Below are 20,443 nucleotides of genomic sequence, written 5' to 3' on the forward strand. Positions count from 1 at the left end.
TAAAACAATAGAATAAGCCATGCAGCAAAATAAGGATCTTGAACTTGAAGGAGAGCCATGAATGTTCTTGGTTCTTTTTTTTTTTAAGTCATCCTTGATGGATGTTCCCAGATATCTATATGTTATACGACTGAATTCACAGACAGGACAGTGCAGGGAAGAGGATAGGCATGTAGGTAGAGAGAATCAGGGCTTATATGACTGAAAGCTCCCCTGACTGACTGCATCCACAAGGGTCTTTTCTATATGATGTCCCACTGGGTCAGTTTTTTCCCGATTGTTGTTAATGGGGTATGTATTTAGCTATTTAGAAATTGACCATGTAACATGGTGTCATTGATCTGTACGGTATTACTGTCACTGCAGATCTCTGCAGACCTATCTCCTTTTCTGTTTGGCTCAATAGCGGGATAGATATAAAATAGCTGTTTGAGGCTCAACGCTGAAGTATTGCTGGTGGAATGGTGAAAATGTCAACAGGATTTCATTTATTTAGTGGTAGCCATATCCATTTAGAAAATATGCTATAGGCAGGTTGATATGCTTTGAATTCTGGTGTCATTTGATCAGAATTTGAACATGGAAGGTCAAAAATAGCTTTTTTCATTACCAACTATTCTGCAATGGCAGCCTTTCTTCTGACCATAGATACACCACAGTGATCCAAGTCTTTTTGACCTCTAGGCTGAGTTACTATAATGTGCTTAGTTGCAGGTTTCTGTTGAAAACTCTACTCATAGATTGCAGCTTCTGTAGAGCATGGCAGCACGACTGTTTAAGGAACTTGACCATGAAAGTTGATGATGCACTGTTCTATGATCTGTCACCCAATGAATGGTAATCATCAAGGTCTTAATATTTAAACTTCAAATTATAGTACTACTTTGCTTAAGGCACAGCCTGCAGTTAGGGTTGGAGTAGTTGAGAAGGAAGGATGCAGGTCCTTCCCTGTCCACTAATCCTGAAATGCTCTCCCCTGAATGTTTGTTTGCACTTCTGTTGTATCCTTCCAAGTGAGAATCAGTGTGGTTTTGTTTCCTTTCCATTTATATAGTATGAGATGGTGGTGGTTTTGTATGGAAGGTGGATTATTGGTCTTATTATTTGGCCACTTTACTGTGTATTTTTCTTTATAATTTTTGTGTATTCTATAAACAAACACATGTGGGTCCACACAAACACATGTGGGTTCACACACCCACAGAGACCTGTGGGCATGAGATGCTTTATAACTAATCATATATTCATCAACAACTTTGTCACTCTGTTTTCATTTTCTTGTGAAGTTATTCACAATATGATCGGTAAAACATCAATAATCATAAAACCAAGTGGTACTATAAACTAGTAGAGGAATAACACATGCAGTGTAAAGAAGTCCAACCAGGAATTCTCAAAACTACAAAAGCTTAGAAAGTTCAGTGGAAAATGTGACATTCAAAAAGCAACAATTAACATCCCTTTTAGAATTACACTACATCCCTATAGCATTACACAGCAACTCATCTTCCACAAAAAGTGAACATTTTAACAAACAGAATAAAAACCTGCATTAGAGGACCACTGGAAATAAAAGCTAAACTATTGCTCCATCTTTAACCCAACTGTTTTGCAGCATATCATATCTTACATACAGCTGTGTAACATCATACATAATACTATTCTGGAATCTTGTGCATTACCTAGACACAAATAAGAAAGGAGCACCAGCTGTAATGTAATTTCTTCGCCTATTTTGATTAGTATCATACTCCTGTTGTTAATATCTAGCTTTTAGTCTTATTACTGGGGTTCAAAAATGGCTTTAACAGGGGAAGACTTTCACTTCAGAAGGAAAATTTAGGCACAGGTGAATAAAATAGCTGAGAAAGGAGAGGTAATTGAATAACTGACCCAAAAATGGTAGCAGGTGCTCTCAGCCAGTCAGCTGTTTTTCATTTTCTGAGAGAGTGAGAACCCAAAAGAGAAAGGTGAACTGCCGTAATGGAGCAGGATTGCCTTGGCTTAGATCAGAGGTCTTCAATCTGTGGGCCATGTACCCATAAGGGGGCACAGAGTAACATTTGGGGGACATAGCTGGGGCCTAGCCCAGTCCCCACAGAGGGCAGGGAGGGAGCGCTGCACAGATCCACTCCTGGCCCCGGCTGCTGGCCCCACACCCAGGGTCCTGGCTGCCTGCCCGGCCACAGCTGCAGACTTCAGCCCCCTGCCAAGGGTCCGTTCCCACCCCCAGCCTCGTCCCCTTTACTCTTGTCCATGTCTCCTCCTCCCCCTCCCACACCTCCACCCCTGGAGCCAATACTTGGCTGCATTGGAGGGGGCAGACGGGGTGAGAGGGGGTGTGAGGTAAAAAGTTTAGATAAAGGAGATAGATAGAGATCAGAGGGGAGAGAGGAGAAATGTCTACTTTAATTTGCTTGTGATCATGAAAACCAGATGACTGAGCACTGGTCTAAATAGAATTTATATAGGTAGTCTAGGAAGTTGCTTGGTGAGACAGAGAGAGCCTTTGAATAAACGGAGTCATGTTGTCTAGGATATGTAATTGTCCTGTTTTAAAACACTCAATCTTTTGTCTCCCCATCAGACACCTATATGACTCAGTAATGTCCTCTCACCAAGAATGATGTAATCTTCCAATAGTTGATGTTCTAACTATCATTCACTGGTTAGGAACAGAGATTGTACACAGTCAAATATGATGTGTACTGTTTAAGTGCAAAAGCTGTAATCCTCTCAATAATGTCTAGTTGGCTGTGAATAGAGTTTTTTCATAGTTCCTGTAAATCGGAAGCAATGAAGGAAAATACTTAAACTAATATAGGTAGAAATATGCATACAGCTTTTGCATCGTAACAAAACATCAGTTGCTTATGATTTTTTTTAACCTGTGAAATAGCAGTAATTTGTCTGATTTCAGTGCAATGGCCTAATAGCTTTAAGTATGGTTGTAGTAAAAAAAGTGATCGTGAAAATGTCACCTTCCTACACAACAGATAAGTTTGCTACCTGTATTCAAAGTCACATTGGCATACTTTTCTGACTAAAATGTGGGTTTTTTTACTACTTGTACTCTTGCCAACCCTGCATAACTGTCACAAACACGAGGTAGAGAGCTGAATTCTCTTCTGGCTTATGAATCATCAGATGGATTGTCATCTGAGTTACTGTTGCAGAAAGAGGCCAGAAGAGACCATTAGATGATGATCTGATTTGACCTCCTGCATATCCCTGTAATCCAGGTGTTCTCAAACTAGGGGTCGGGACCCCTCAGGGGGTCGCAAAGTTATTACATGGGGGGTTGCAAGCTGTCAGCTTCCACCCCAAACCCCGCTTTGCATCCAGCATTATTAATGGTGTTAAATATATAAAAGTATTTTTAATTTATGGAGGGGGGGTCACACTCAGGCTTGCTATGTGAAAGAGGTCACCAGTACAAAAGTTTGAGAACCACTGCTGTAACCTCTGTATTGAGCTAAATAACTTGTGTTTCACTGAAGCATGAGTTTCAGAAAGGCATACAGTTTTGATTTTAAGATATTGAGAGATGGAGAATCCACCACTTCCTTTGGTAGTTTGTTTCACTGGTTAATCACCCTCACTATTAAAAATGTATGCCAAATTCAAACTGGAAATCTATCTGCCTTCAGCTTCCAGCCACTGTTTTTTGTTCTGTTTTTCTCCACTAAATTAAAGTGTCTTTTAGTACCCAGTATTTTTAACCTGTGGAGGTACTTATGTGCTGTAATCAAGTCCTCTCTCAATCTTCTTTTTGATAATCTAAATAGATTGATCTGTTTAAGTCTCTCACTATAATATAAGGCATTTTCTCCAGCCTTCCGTTTGTTTTATGGGTATTTTCTGGACTCTCTCCAAGTTTTTAACATCCTTTATAAAATGTGGATACTAGAACTATACACATTATTCCAGCATCAGTCTCTCCAATGTCATATAGAGGTAAAATTATCTCCTTACTCCCTACTTACTCACTACTCCCCTCTTAATACATTCATGGATCGCATTAGCTCTTTTTGCTACATTTCACTGAAAGCTAACGTTGAATTGCTTGTCCACTATGACCCCTACATCTTTGTCAGAATCGCTGCTTTCCACGATTCAGGCCCCACTTCCTTGTTCCTAGGTGTATAGTTTTTTGCATTTGGCTGTATTAAAACACCTTTTATTTAATGGGTCCAGTTTAACAAGCAATCTGTATCACTCTGTCCTATTATCGTCCACAACTATTCTACCAATCATACTCGTTTAAAATCACGGTTGATAAAATTTGCAAAGTTACTTCCAAATGATGGATTAAAAGGTTGAATAGCATCAGGCCTGTTATACTGATTCCTGTGGAATCCCACTTGAAACATCGCCATTCAGTGATGATTCCCCATTGTTAGCTGCTTCTGAGAACTGTTAGCCAGTTCTTAATCCATTTGACGTGTGCTTTATTGCTATTGTAAAGTGCTAATTTATAATCAGATACTAAGTCAAATGCCTTTCAGAAGTGAAAATATGTTATAGCTGTGTTTTTTATTTTTATCAACTAAATTTGTAATCCCACCAAATAATGAAATTTGTTTGACAAGGTCTGTTTTCCATACTGGCTGACATTAAATATATTACTTTCCTGTAATTCTATATCCGTTTAATCTAGAGCTGGGCAAACTACGACCCGCGGGACCATCCTGCCCGGCCCTTGAGCTCCCAGATGGGGAGGCTAGCCCCTGACCCCTCCCCTGTTGTCCCCTCTCCCCCGCAGCCACAGCACACCACGCTGCCAGCGCTCTGGCCCGCCGCTCCTGCCGGGCAGTGAGGACGGCGGGGCTGTGAGTTCCTGCTGCTCTGAGCAGCATGGTAAGGGGGTGAGGGGATTGGATAAGGGGCAGGAAGTCCCGGGGGGGGGGGGACAGTCAGGGGACAGGGAGCAGGGGGGCGGTTGGATAGGCATGGGAGTCCCGGGGGACCTGTCAGGGGGGCGGGGATATGGATAGAAGATAGGGAGCAGGGGGGTTGGATGGGGGAGATTCCAGGGGACTGTCAGGGGCCGGGGGGCCCGGGAGGGGGCGGTTAGAGGACAAGGAGCAGGGGGGTTGGATGGGTCGGGAGTTCTGAGGGGGGCAGTCAGGGGGCAGGAAGTGGGAGGGGGCAGATAGGGGGCGGGAGTCAGGCTGTTTGGGGAGGCATAGCCTTCCCTACCTGGCCCTCCATATAGTTTCGCAACCCTGATGTGGCCCTCAGGCCAAAAAGTTTGCCCACCCCTGTTTAATCCCATATCAGATATTCCATTATTTTGTCCTCTTGCCTGGTTTAATATTTGCACAACTTCAGCACTCTTCCAGTCTTCTGAAATTTCCCTAGTATTTCAAGATTTATTAAAAAGTTAACACCAGTGAGCAAAAGATCTCCTCAGCCAACTGTTCTAGGTCTCTTGGTTGCAAATTATCCAGGCCTGCTAATTTTTAAAATGTTTATTCCTGTTAGATGTGATTTAAAATCCTCCTTGGTTACTGATGGACTGGAAACTACTTCATCATCCTCTTGTGATACCAATACATTGTTTTGCTTCTTTCCAAATACAGAACAGAAATATTTATTGAATGCTTCTGCCTTTTTCTGCATCTTTAATAAGTTTTACTACCTCCATCTACTAAAAGTACTTACTAGTTATAATACCTTGCTTGGATTTTTTCCCCTAGTATCTTCCAAAAAGAAACACACTCCTCCATCTTATTTTTCTTAGCCTTACAGCTATTGATTTTTCCCTGATGTCTTCAAAATCCCTTATCAATTTTTTAAATTTCATAGCAATCTGTAGAAATTAGAGGTTGTCTGTTTCCCTTTTTTCCATTTGTCATGTGTTGTATATGATACATTAACCATGCATCAGATCACACCAGAATGCCAAGAGAAAGCTCCCATGAGATCTTCGATTTTCAAATTGCAGAGTGAGTTTGCCACACTAGTAATTAGAATAAATATCCTTTTACTTGTAAATTTACAACATACTGGATATGGAGTCACTGAAAGATAAGAAACAGTTCAGTTATATTTTATGGAGTTATTCTCGGAATCCCACTACAGTGGGATAAGATTTTTGTTTCCACGTTTTTCAAATTGTCTTTACAATACCAAGAAAACTGTTTGGTTCGGTGGCACTCGGCACCCCCATTATACAAATTGTTCCAGCAACCCTAGCTTGACTTGAAGCACATCAGTAATTCCATTGAAGCCAGTACAACTATTTGCATCTTTAATGTTATTCTTTTAGGTGCTTTGCTGGATCAGGCCCTTTGTGAGTAACTAGCAGGTTGTCCACACAGTGCCTTAGTACGCACCAGTGGGGTGTAAACTGTAATGTGCACCAGCATGTCATGTATTAACTGGCCCATGTGGACCCTGCTGGTGCACACTAAAAGTTCTCTAGTGTGCATTAATGTAGTACCATTTGAAACAGGACTATGTGAATGCATATTAGGGAACTTTTAGAGCTCATGAGCAGAATCCACATGGGCCAGTTATTGCAGAACACACTGGTGTGCATTAGAAATTACACCCCTGCTAGTGTGAATGAAGGCCACTAGGCAATATGTAGACAAGTCCTAGTCTGATGATTAGTTGCATCAGACCACACCAGGATGCCATAAGAAAGCACGCGTGAGATCTTATGCATATCCTTTTTAAAATTATCCCTTTTAACTTAGTTTACTTATTTTTATTACTCAATTTACTTTTACTGCCTCATCATGTTCATTAGGAAAAACACTTTTATTACTAATTCTTTATTTTTCACATTTTAAATTCTGCTTTTCTTCAAAATAGACCATTTCTGAGTTTTGTCAAAGCCAGATAACTCCAATGTGGATTCAGGGACTTCAAAAAAAATTAGTATTCAAATTCAGTATGGTAGGTCATAGTTATAGTGCAGATGTACACAGATCTAAAATGTAAACTGAAGTAGTGAAAAAAGATGAACGTAATCCACAGGCAGTTAAACAAGGATTATATTATGGGATCCAAAACTTTAGGTAGATAATTTTTCAGTGCACCCAGCAAAAAAGGTTTAAAAAAAAATTTGCTACAACTGTGATTGCAATCATGGAGGGGGGGAAATGCTTTACTTTTGTATAAATAAAAAGAAATAAAAATTTCAAGTAAATAAAACTAAACAAAGCCATTGCACCTTTCAGCAGTTTAGTTGTAATTATAGCTACCATTGTAACTTAACAAGCTTTTAATAGGAAATGTATTGGGGATAATAGCAACAAGGTTGAATCTGCAAAGAAATGAAGAGCTTGTTATCGTATCCAAATGATAATGTATGTGAGAGGAAATTACCATTTTTTAAATCCAGTTTAGTTCTTCACTGTACTTAGAAAATGATTTAGAACAGTGGGAGGAAGATCTTTTATTGCTATTAAGTAGAAATGATGAGGAGGTGGTGATGCTGAAAACAGCAGTGTACATCACAAGACAGAAACTCCTACCCATCTGTGACAAGCATTTAAAAGACAAACCAAAACAAGCGATCAGTGTTTGAATCTCTCTGTACATGTGCTATATACATATTTGTTCTTCTTTTTGATATGTTGCTATGGATTTTTATCTTTCACATTCTGATGTTCCATGTTGTGCTAAAGCACAGATCTTCTAATATCAAGAATTGCGGCTTGAATCCCAGAAATAAAATGTTACTTAAATTGTGATTCCAGAATCATGAGTTACAATTTACTATTAAGTAATGATGTGCTGTTCTTAGTTCTTTGAGTCAACTAATGGCCCATTCCTAATTGCTGTCTGGTCATCGTGCACCTATCAAAAGCTAAAGAATCATCCATTATTATGAAATGCCAAATTATATAGAATTAATTTTTAAGCTTTCAAGTTTGTGATGGAAGTTGTTAGTCAGCTCTACTTTGAATTTAGTCTTTAAGAGATCACTGCAAGAACTTTACCATTCCACAGGGACTACATTTCAGTCAATAAAATGTTCTTTTAATAAAATGGTCTTAAAATAGTTTTGAGACCAGCAGAAATCTTAAGTTTTCATGGATAAACAGAAATAGACATCTTCAACATCAAGTACGTACAGTAAAGGATTGCCTCACAGACTCTCTTAACAGTGCTGCTAATCTGGCACAATTGCCAGAAAAAATAGCATGGTGCAGGTTTTCAATTCCATTGTGGTCCTAACATCTGTAGTAAAGTAGTTTGCAATTTTAAAGACCTCTTTCTGTCTTTTCTTTCTTTTACAATTACCTGTCTTTATATATTTATTCTCATATATAAAGACACAGTCCCTTCAATCTGAATATATTCATTACTAAAGCCTTGCTATTCTAGTGAAAGCTGTTCAAAAATTTATATAGAAAGTGTTTTTTTACATATGAAAGAAAGCTCTCAGATGCTGTCAGAAACATCCATGGTGTGCCAAATATCTTGGAGTTATATCTGTGATTATCAAACTCAATAAAAGCATGTGTGTTTGAACAGATATATAGGCTTTCTGAAATGTTTTTTTTTTTTTAACTTAATTTTTTGGGGGATTTTTAAACTATTTTTTCACTTAGCTCTATTGTGGATGGTAATCTAGCCTATGGATGAATTAATGGTGTTTAATCACTTTTTAAAACATCATCTTGAATCCGCCTTTGGATAAATCTCTGAGATTCTTAGCTTCCTTGGAGTTCACACTAGGGAAAGCTGAGGTCTTTTCCCAACAGTCCTCTGTAATCCTATTGCATTGCTACTCTTTAAGTATATTTTGATTATAGTTGTTTATAATTGTTTTTCAAATATATTCTAAGGGCAACTGAGCTGATCCTTCAGTGTAAAAGTAATTTTTATTCATCAATACAATTTTATTAGAATTGGTAAACATTTACATATCTTCGTTAATTACAAAGCTACTGCTCTAACAGAACTATGACACAGATCACATCTGTATTGGAAGAAATACAGACAGAAATACAGTTAGACCGTGTCAATCTGAATTTTACAATCCTTTTTAATATAAAGTCATATTAGTTTTTAACTGATACACTACCAATTGCAAGATTGAATAGTTGTTAAATATTATGGGTAACCAGATGCAGATAAACCAACCAGTAAAGATCATCATGCCTTCCTCTTAGCTGTACTAATTTTCTATCTGCTACTCCATGTTAACTGCTTGCAAAAACTATTCACAGTCCTTTCTCTTTTTTGTTTTTTTTTCCCTTTTCCTAATTATCTCTAGAATGTTCCAGTGTAATTAATTATGTGCTGCTTTCTTGCTTCCTTTCACAGTAATTACCCATACCTTACATGTTTCCCGTGTCATCTGAATCAAAATCTGTAGAGTGCATTGTATGTTTTAGTAGCATTTTCATTCTCATTGTTTGAGAGAGAAAGAAAACAATTAAATTACAATAACTGCAGTCACATTTTTTCTATTGAGATCAGTTTTAAGGGCATTGTCTGTATTTTGGATTTGAATTTCATAAGATTTTCATTAAAAAGGGAAAAAAAAACCTCCTAGAATTCTCTGTATTAGAAGTAATTGAATTAAAATATAATGGACAATTCTAGTTACATCTTTAAATAATTTTGTATTCCAGTTACTCTCAAACTATACCTCTTGATACCTAAAAACATTTAAAAGTAATGCTGTTACCTAACACTTCAGCATAAACTGACCAAAAAATGCTAGTAAATATAAATCTACATACAGAAAAGATGCATCTATTTTATATAGCTCTTGCCCATTTTTGGTGTATTTGCTATATTATAGTCCAAAATTCATTCATTTTTTGGCATGTGTACAGCAGACTTTGGAATATTCCTGTTTTCCTCTATGGTTTAATCTGTTGTTTTTTCTTAATATAAATACAATTTCTTGATTTGAAGATACAGGTTGTGTGTGTTGTTTAAAGTGATTTCTCTTAAACTGAATGTTAATACCAGTTTCTGTTTCTCCTCTGCACAGTCCCTTCAGTCTGAATATGTTCAGTACTAAAGCCTTGCTGCTTCGATGAAAGCTGTTCAACTCTTAAAATCCCATTTCTTCATGGAGGAGCAATGTTGAGGGAAAGAAACTGCTCACTGAGAGGAGAACTCTTCATCCCTAGATACATTAAAACATTAAACTAAGACACCCAGCAGAGACTTTGAACAGCCAGAGATTTCTGATTAATGACTACTGCAAATGCACTGAAGTTAAATTTTAACAATTTTGTATACAGCTGGAAAATTTTAAAGTTGACTCTGACTTGAGGGTATTTCTAATGGATTTCAATAATACATTTATAATTACATTTGTGTATACAGTGTTACAATATGTATGTATTAAGAGTATTTTGGTAAAATATAAATATATATAATTATGTAAAAATTAGAATATATTTTGATTTAGGTTTCTTCACTTCTTTGCTACCAAAAATATATATTTTTAAATATATTTTAAGGTTTATCTACAGTGTATGAAAACATTTTATGAACAAAACCATTTTTGGTTTTATTTATGGGTCCATTGTTACTGCTTCAAGCTCAATTTGTTTTTAGCAACTAATCTGCTTTAAGTAACTTAGTTGGAAAGCTAGTTAGTTGTATCATCTGATAGAGCTTGGTATATCATCAAGTTTTCCTTTCAGCTGTCACCTGCTAATGTTCCATATGGTCATTCTAAAAGGAACTTAAAATAGCTACTTGTGGATTACGGAAAACCCAACATTCCTATCATCATATGTCCTCCTTTTGAAAGAAAAAATAATATAGCTAATAATTATGCTATATTACTAACATTTTCCTCTGATAATTTATTTTAAAGGGATGTTTTACTCTTAGCTTTTTACTTTCAGCATTGCTAAATGTTTGTACCATTTGGTCTAGCCTATAGTTACATTTGTGTTGTAGCAGTTTTAAAATCGAATATAAATCAGAATGAACCTTCTGCTGTGCATTTAAACTGCATGAAAAGAAAGGCCAAATTCAGAACAGACATAAGCAGCGCAATTCCATTGAATGGGGTGGAGTTGCACACCTGCTTATAACAATAGCCAGGTGTGCAACTTGGATGGCAAAAGATGTTGCCACAGATTTGGACATGTAATGCAAATAATTTTTTTCTTCCAGTTTGCAAGTCAATTAATATCTTTTTTGAAACATTTTCTTGACTGTACTCTATTGTTAGCTATTAAGTATTGTTACACCACAAGCTAATTGCACCAGTGGTACAGACAACCTTGGACTTGTAGATTTACTTAGAGTTAATTAGGAATAAAACTTACTGAAAGTATTTCAAACAATGTTAGCAGATGAGGTTTGTAGTACTTTACTATAACAGAACTATTTCTCCTGTATTTATAGGAGAAAGTGTCTTGGTGATATCATCACATACATAAATCTGCAAAAAAAGAAAGTGCTTTTGGAAAAAAAAGCACTAATTTGATTCTGAAATGAATGATCAGTAAAATTCGGAATGCAGAAATAAAACACAAAATTGTCAGCTACAAGTCTTTTCACTTGTTACAGAAAGCTGAGGAGGAAATATTAGGCCAAACGTTCAGTCCTCATTGTTAAACTACATTGAGTGGACTAACCTGAGTAAAAATACAGGTAGGCACTGGGAGAGGGAAGGGGGGCAGCAAATGAAGTTATGATAATTTAATGTTTTATTATGAAAAAAAATCATAAATTTAGATGACATTTTGAAGGGAAACAGTCATAATGAACATCCCTATAATTACATAAACCATGTTGAATGCAGCTATTTAAATCACTGAATAAAATTTACATGCAATAGCCTTGTGTATATGTGACATATACACACACCAAGTAGCATATGTTTGTGCGTGCATATATAGACACATAATGATATACTGTATATGAATGATTGTTAGATTAATTGTAAGGTAATTCTACCTCCTATAAAATTGTTTGTATTTTGTTATGAATAGATTGCCCTCCTAAAAATACATATTTTGTTCTATTTTGAAGTGTAGACACACTGCTAATCAACAATAAAAAAATGCAATGCTTATATAAGTCAGCTGCCTCCTTTGTTCTTTCATCTCTCTTACTCAGATTTTACTCTGGCTTTTGTCAGTTATTGTACAAGAATGTAGTTGGCTCTTAACAACATAATATTAAACTGCTTTTTCAAAAGACCATAATTTTACTGTTGTATATAATGCATTTTTAAGAGAGAATTTGAATTTCACAAAAAGATCTGGGTACAGAAAGCCATTCTCTTTAGAAAGAGTGACAGCCAGAGAGTTCTTCACTTTGAGTGCCTGAGGCTGTGTTCAGTCAATAATGTAAGAATACAGTGATTATAAAAAGAACAATACTATAATGAAATTTGTCATACGGTTAAACAAATGACCTCTATACAAGGACAATTATTAAAGGTACTACTCCTGTTCCTTCATGCATACAGAATAGTGTACTTGGCTCCTATCAATATTCTTCCCAATAGCAGACTCTGTGTCCACCAGGACCTCAAAAATATTGCTTTTACTAGATCCGCAGTTACCAAAAAGATGAAAGCTTTGATGAAAGCTGACTTCTGTCCACAGTCAGATCTAAATACAGATCTGCTTCGATAATGATGCTTAGCACCTGTATTGTGTTATGTGTTTCAAAGCACTACAAAAATTGAACTAATCTGCACAATGCTCCTGTGACAGATGAAGTATTTGCTGTATAATTACTCCATATTTCAAATGGGGAAGTGATGCAGAGAGGATGTTACTTGCCTGAGGCCATGCTTTAAAGCAGTGGCCAGGCCAGGAGCAGAACTGGAGTCCTCTGAATTCCGATATCTAGTTATTTATATTACTTTCAGTTCTGTGGTACCTGTGTGCAATGAAGAGGTCTCTTTCCCTGAATTCAACCAAATAATGGCTGCCCTATATTGGACATGTTCCGAATTACTTCAGGCTCAGGCCAACTACTAAAAAAAGTTAAGTGCTGATCTAAGAGTTGAAATTGCACTTCTTTCTTTGGGTCTGTCATTCACTGCCATTTTGATGCATTAATTGCTTCACTACAACATTGAAGACAATAAACGCTATTGGGTGGTGCAATCCCTGTCTTATTAAAAAATACATAAGTACAGCCTATGCCTTCATTAATACAGATGCCATAACTGACATCTGTCAGAGCCAAGTTGTATAAAGCACAGTAAGGCTGCTAGTCTCCTCTAGAACCTGTTCGGAATTCTTGTCACGGGGTGATGCTGGCCTTTTAAGAGGGAAAATGCTAGTGCACATGTGGCTGGTCAGATGATCCCCACCCAATCCCCGTTAGGCTTTTAAATAAGGGTACCTAGGCCCTAGAGGGAAGGTAGGGGAGTCAGAACTGAGACAGAAAGAATTAACAGAGTTGTCCGAGGGAAAGAGCTGCGGGAGACCTGAAGTGAGAGCAGTAACTGAGCTGCCAGTGAGGAGCTTGGAAGAAAGAACTGACCAAAGCTGGGAACACCCGGTGCGCAGAATGCTGGGGCAGTAGCCCCAAAGAAAAAAGATGAGACTCCAGCTTCGTTAGGGGAAGTTGAGCCTGGAAGCAAGAGGGTTGTTGCAGGAGGGTGGATCCCTCCGAGTGCAGACAGGACTTACAGGTGAGGAGGGCAACATTGCAAGAGAGGGAGGAAGGCAGGGCAGGACTGTTACTTTTCTGTATTTTTTTAATGGCTGTGTAGCAGAAGAGTTCAAGAGCCTGTGTAGAAGGCTAAAACCGAGTTGGGCAGAACTGACTGTTTTGTCCCCAAGCTGGTGGACTAACCCCTCCCCCACCCCAGACTATACATGGGCCTCACCTTTTCTGGTTTCCTAATAACTAGAGGGTCACATGCTTTGCCATTTCTGTCAGCCAAGCTCATTGCACCTGCCAGTGGCTCCCTGCATTCCTCCATTTCCTACTTTCACATGCTCCCTGTGTGCCACCTTCCATACCCCTCTATTCCAGGGATACCCTGCAACTGTCCCCACCCTCTCCCTCATGCCTGGGGGATCTGTGTGCTGCTATCTTCCCACTCCCTATACTGTGGGGGGGGGGGGCGGGTCTGTGTGCCCCCTTCATCCCATAGACAGATATTCCGACTGCATATCTTGAGGGACCGAGGGACCGAGTGTATGAATGACTTAAGGATGTAATTCCAGGGGAGGAAAATTGCCACGTCTCCAGCAGCAACTAAGAACTCGGGGGGAGGGGGGGGGGGGAGTGGTTAAGGTGAATCCCTCAGGTTGTAAACACTTCCAGAAGGGTACCACACCATGGGGGACTTGCATATACTGGTTCCAACTGGATTTCCCAGAGGCCAACAGGCAAAGACCTTTTGATATAAAAAGACTGGGTTTAAAATGACCCATGGCCAGGGCCGGCACCAGGCAACCAAGCACATGCTTGGGGCGGCACCTGGTAAGGGGCGGCCAATCTTGGGGTGGCGGGGGCCAGCGCGGCGCGACATTCCGCAGGGGGGGCGCTCCGGCGGCGCGGTGCGGCGCTCAGCGGGGGGGCGCTCCAGCTGCGCGGCATGCGGCTGGGGGATGGGGGGTTTCCAGCGGCGTGGCGCTCGGCGGGGGGGGGCGGTGCGGGGCGCGGCGCTCGATGGGGGGGGTTCCGGCGGCGCAGCGCTTGGCGGGGGGGGGGCCTCGGCGGGGCGGGGCTTTTTTTTGCTGCTTGGGGCAGCAAAAAAGTTAGAGCTGGCCCTGCCCATGGCCTTCTTCCTAGTCCAGCAAACAGACAGGATCTTCTGTGCAAGGGGGGGCCCAACCCTTGCAAAAGGTTTGGAAAGACTTTGGCCTGCCTGAGCCCCATGAGACTGATTGGTGACCTCTTGAAAGCTTTTAGCATGTAGATAGGAACTTTTTTCCAGTGTTTTCTTTCTGTCATGCTCAGGGGTGCTGGAACAATTTGTATAGTGGCGGGGGGGTGGGGAGCTGAGAGACATTGAACCAAAACTGTAAACCCTGTATATGATGGAAACCACTTCAAGCCAGGGGATGCGGCAGCACTCCTAGATCCAGCACCTATCATGCGTTTACTTTTAGAATAAAGGTGCTTGCTTAGAAAGAGCTGGGTGATAACTGCTGGCCATGCACTGGTCATTGCCCTTAGAGGGGGAAAGCAAAGCACAGGCCTGCCTGTTAGGCAGACTGGCTTGCGGGGGATGTTGCAAAGTAAGGCAGAAAGCTGTGCAGCCTTCACACCCTTGGTCAGAAGGGGACTCTGTACACTCCCATCCCCCAAACTCCCCACTAGGGGTCCTGTGTGCCCCCACTACAGAATCCCCCAGTCAGGCAGTCAGGAAAGAGGGGGGGTGGGATGGGGTGGCTGGGGGCAGTCAGGAGCAGGGGTCCCGGGGGGGCAGTCAGGGGACAGGGAGAAGGGGTGATTGGATGAGGCAGGGGTCCCGGGGGGTGCAGTCAGGAAGGAGAGAGCAGGTTGGATGGGCCGGCGGAGGGCAGTCAGGGGCAGGGGTTCCCGGGGCAGTCAGCAGACAGAGAGAAGGGGTGGTTGGATGGGGCAGGAGTTCCAGGGGGGCCGTCAGGAAACGGGGGGGTTGGATGGGGCAGGAGTCCCGGGGGGGGGGGCGGATAAGGGGTGGGGGCCGGGCTACGACCCTCTCCCCTAACCGACCCTCCATACAATTTCCAAAACCCAATGCGGCCCTCAAGCCAAAAAGTTTGCCTGCCTCTGTGCTAGCATCTCAGCAGGATGTTAAACAGCAGCTCCTAGAGCTAGGCATTTTTAAATCAGCAAGTCTGGATAACTTACATCTGAGTTTCAAAAGAGTTGGCTAAGGCGCTCGCTGGACCATTAATGTTGATTTTCAAAGTCTTGGAACACTGGGGAAGTGCCAATAGGCAGAAACTAATGTGCCAATATTTTAAGAGGATGAAAGGATGACCCGGGTAATTATAGGCCTATCAGTCTGACATTGATCTCAGGCAAAATAATGGATTGACTGATAGGGGAATTTATTAATACAAATGGAGGGCAATATAATTAATGTCAATCAACATGGATTTGTGCAAAATAGATCCTAACATGATACTAGATTTTTTAAATTAGATTACAAGTTTGGTTGATAAGTATTGCGTCAACACTTTTACCTTTTGGACTTCTGTAAGGCATTTGACTTGGTACCACGTGACATTTTAATTAAGAAGCTAGAACAATGTAAAATGAACCTGGTATATGTTCAATGGGTTAAGAACTGGCCAACTGATGGGACTAAAGGTAGTTGTAAAGAGGGAATCATCATCCAGATGGTGCGTCTCTAATGGAGCTTGGCTCTTGGCCCTGTGCTGTTTAACATTTTTATCAATGACCTGGAAGAAAACATAAAACCTCCCTGATAAAGTGTGCAGATGAGACTCAAATTGATGGGGTGGTAAATAATGAATGGGACAAGTCAATGCTATGGAGTGATCTGAATTACTTGGTAAGCTGGGTGCAAGCAAACAGTGTTTTAATACAGCTAAATGTAAACATATATATCTGGAAACAAAGATTGCAGGCCATACTTACAGGATGTGGGCCTCTATCCTGGGAAGCAGTGACTGAAAAAGATTTGGGGGTCATGGTAGTTCATCAGCTGAACATGAGCTGCTGATGTGACACTGTGCCCAAGAGGGCTAATGGGATCCTTGGATGCATAAACAGGGGAATTTCAAGTAGGAGTATAGAGGTTATTTCACCTCTGTATTTGCCACTGGTGTGACTGCTACTGCAATACTGTGCCCAGTTCTGGTGCCTGCTATTCACAAAGAATATTGGTAAATTAAAGAGGGTTCAGAGAAGAGCCACAAGAATGATTGAAAGAATTAGAAAACATGCCATATGGTGATGGATTTAAGGAGCTCAATCTATTTAGTTTAATATACAGAAGGATTAAGGGGTGATTGATTACAATCTATATGTACCTACATGGGGAACAAATATTTGATAATGGCGTCTTCTGTGTAGCAGAGAAAGGTATAACATGATCCAATGTTGAAGCTAGACAAATTCAGACTGGAAATAAGGTGTAAATTTTTAACCATGAGGGTAATTAATCACTGGAACAATTTACCAAGGGTTTGTGGTGGATTCTCCATTGCTGGCAATTTTTAAAGAATGGGTGGTTTTCTAAAAGATCTGCTCTAGGAACTTTTTCAGGGCAAACGATGGCCTGTGTTATACAGAAGGTCAGACTAGATTATCACAATGGTCCCCTCTGGCCTTTCTATGAATCTAGGAATGTGTCCCTCATTTTACCCCTTTTGATTTTCTGTTTTTCCTCAAACACAATAGGGTTCTGGCGATTGAGGTCTAAAACATTCCCTGAAGTTTTGGAATTGAGCAGTTGCAGAGTTCAAAAGTTATTGTATTACAGACAGATGGAGAAATGCCATCCAATTGAATGTATGGTCTGACAAGCTCAGCCAATTACTCCATCGCTATCCTGTTAGAGGAACAAGTACATGTTGGTTGTCCAAATGGAAGGAACACATTAATTGATAGCTTGCTATGAAATTAAATATCTTTCTAAAATGTGGGTATTAAAGTACACACACTGGGGACATGTTTTCTGTTACAATTTAGAAAATATCCTTCAATCACAAAGTACTGGAGCTAAGATAATCTCTTGTCTATCATGACTCTGAACCTCATATGCAAAATGTATTATTATCACTTATGACCTCTAAATCATGGGAAGCTTAAACAAGGTTTCACCTTGAGTGTATCAGAGGTGCAGTGGAAAGGAAAGATAAGAGAGAATCAGTGATTAAGATGCTGATTGAGTAAAGCTCTTAAGTATATGCATAATTTTAATCATGTGGGCCCTTATTAAATAAAATCTGTGTAGAAGCTACTGTGACAAAACTGAATATATTACATATATTTTGCACCTAGTAGTAACTAGTTTCTAATCAGAGAAAGTAGCACACTTTTCAGGAAATGTTTCAGCCTCAAACTGTAGTTTGCTATAATTGATGGTGATAGCTGTTACAGTAGTACTGCCTAATGCATTACTTTGACCTGTGAAATGGGAAACCTTGAATTATAGAGTCATTAGCAATTAGGCTGCAATGAGCTGTTTTCCAGCGATTAAAATTTGAGTATCACATTCTCTGTAGTCTCACATTAGAAACTTGTTTTAATATCCTTGTTCATCTCTAAGGCTTGTGTCCAGAGAGCCCGACTTTTTCAGGCAAAGTTTATCCAGTTTCTACAGATCAGTTGCCACAGTGAAACTGAGACTGCTGATGTAACTGAGCTCTTTCTGCTTTGAAACATACCAAATCTGTGTAAAAGGCCAGCAGTCTGCTGGAAGAGAAGTACTGGAAAGTTTTTTGGGAACGGGTCATCATTACAACATATTCCTACGAATTGGACTGTTTGTGTTCTCCAGGCTTCCCACCCTGGATCATCCTTCCATATGTCTGACAGCTGGGTCTTATTAACATAAGAGACAATCACCCACCACTGAGCAATGTGACATAGTATTTGGAAATACACCATAATGTTAAGGAAATGCACATTCTATAGTATTAACGCTATAGAGAAGTTAAGTTATGCACTGTTGGTGTTTAAAATAAACGTGCTTTGATTTTACATTGACATAAAATAAGATTTCGACAGTAGACTGGGGAAAGCAACCAGAACTGACTGGAAGGTGTATCAGCCCCTCCACCTGGTGGTGAGTGGCTGTTATTTTAAAATTGGGCTCGTGACTTAGATGGTATCAATAGTGAAAAGTGTGTGTTTCAAGCTTTACTCCATGCAGCCCATGCAACAGCTTTTCAGATGTGGACCTTGCTGTGCTTCTCCATACTTTTTGTCACCTTGAGACTGGTCACGTTAGAGTAATCTAATCTGGAGCTACACCTCAAGGATGTGGCAGCTCACTTAAGTGGAATTTTTCCTTGGAATACATACCACTACTGAGTCTGCAAGCTGCACTGACTGTCTATAGGCTTCAGTATGAAATCCAAGATGGTGGTTTTGACTTTTGAAGTCTTAAATGGTTACTTTAGTCCACGGTCACCTTTTTCCATAAGACCATTGCTGTGATTAGTGGAGGCGCTAGAGCTGGAGATCCCTGGCTGTAGGGAAGGATGCTGCCAGGCTGCTGTCTGTGATGGCTCCTACTCTACAATCTACAGAAGGTTTTTATAATGCACTAACCACCGTAGTAACTGAGCACCATCAAGTAGAGCATTAAGCAACATGACCAATATCTGCCACTTGTGCTTTGTTCTCTTATCCTCTCACCAGGAGGAGAATTGTGTGTGCAGTGAAATGTTTTATTCTCATAGGGCTTTGTGGAGGGAGAGGGGTTGTGTAAGTATGGGCTGTTATGCGTTTATATTGGCAAAGGCAAGTCCGAAGAATGCTCCTTGCTCTTGGGCTGGAAGATGATGATGTTTGTGATGGTCTTTGGTTCCTATGGGAGTTTGTTCCATTGTGTTGGGCCAGCCTCCAGTAAAGATTTGTCTCCTGCACAGATGAAATGTTGCCTACAGCCTTTGCCCTGGAGCTTTAGGGAATCTTTTAAATAGCCGGGCCTAGGCTGTTGAGCATTTTGAAAATAAGAACTGAGGCCTTGAACTTGACTTGATATTCTATGGGAAGCCAGCGCAGAGAGCAGAGGACAAAATATTTGATGTGTTCACAGTATCCAGTGTTGGTGAGATGTGCTGCAATGTTTCGTACCAGGTGGAGTTTCCTAAAGGCAGACGGCTTCATGCCCAGATATGTCTCAATGCTGTTGTCCAGACAGGAGGTGGTGAAAGCGTGAATAACTGAGATCAGGTCACCATTTGCCAGAATGAGATGGAGTCTCCTACCCATCTGGAAATGGTAGAAAGTATTAATTGTGGATGTTGCGATGTCAGAGCTTAGCATCTGTGAGGGATCTAGGAACACTCCTAAACTAGGGGCTGAATTGGCCAATTGCAGGTCAACCAAAGGAGATTGTACTGTGACCGCAAACTCATCACAATGCTTTCCGCTGCCCACTTGCTCAGGTTCAGCTTCAACCAGCCCTTCTTTGTCCATAAGTTGATTTCACCCGAGCACAGGGCCATCTTGGTGGCAATGGGCTGGTCATATGTGGTGATGGATCCATGGATTCCAAGGCCAGAAAGGACCTATGTGATCATCTAGTCTGACCTCCTGTAAAACGCGGGCCACAGAACTTCCTCAAAATAATTCCTAGAGCAGATCTTTTAGAAAAAATCCAACCGTGATTTAAAAATTGCCAGTGATGGAGAATTCACTGTGACCCATGGTAAAATGTTCCAATAGTTAATTACTCTCGCCATTAAAAATGTACACCTTATTTCCAGTCTAAATTTATGTAGCTTCAACTCGATCATGTTACACCTTTCCCTGCCAGATTGAAGACCCCATTGTTAAATATTTGTTTCTCAGTTAGATACTTATAGACTGTAATCAAGTCAGCCCT

The 20,443-nt window shown here is 40.3% G+C and overlaps 1 protein-coding gene across 4 annotated transcripts in view; it reads left to right on the forward strand.

The window, feature by feature from the left end:
- Positions 1–20,443, forward strand: part of CDC14A (cell division cycle 14A) — a 137,022-nt gene that overhangs the window by 114,184 nt on the left and 2,395 nt on the right. For 3 of the 4 annotated variants that reach the window (XM_034778451.1, XM_034778449.1, XM_034778454.1), the window contains one exon: positions 9,971–11,092. The exons of the other annotated variant lie outside the window; for it this stretch is intronic. In XM_034778451.1, coding sequence (XP_034634342.1) covers positions 9,971–10,019 — 49 coding nt within the window. In that variant the 3' untranslated portion in view covers positions 10,020–11,092. Of the gene's footprint in view, positions 1–9,970; positions 11,093–20,443 lie in introns of those variants that run through there. 4 annotated transcript variants of the gene reach the window in all.

This window comes from Trachemys scripta, chromosome 8 (genome assembly GCF_013100865.1).
Source record: "Trachemys scripta elegans isolate TJP31775 chromosome 8, CAS_Tse_1.0, whole genome shotgun sequence".
Lineage (NCBI taxonomy): Eukaryota > Metazoa > Chordata > Testudines > Emydidae > Trachemys > Trachemys scripta.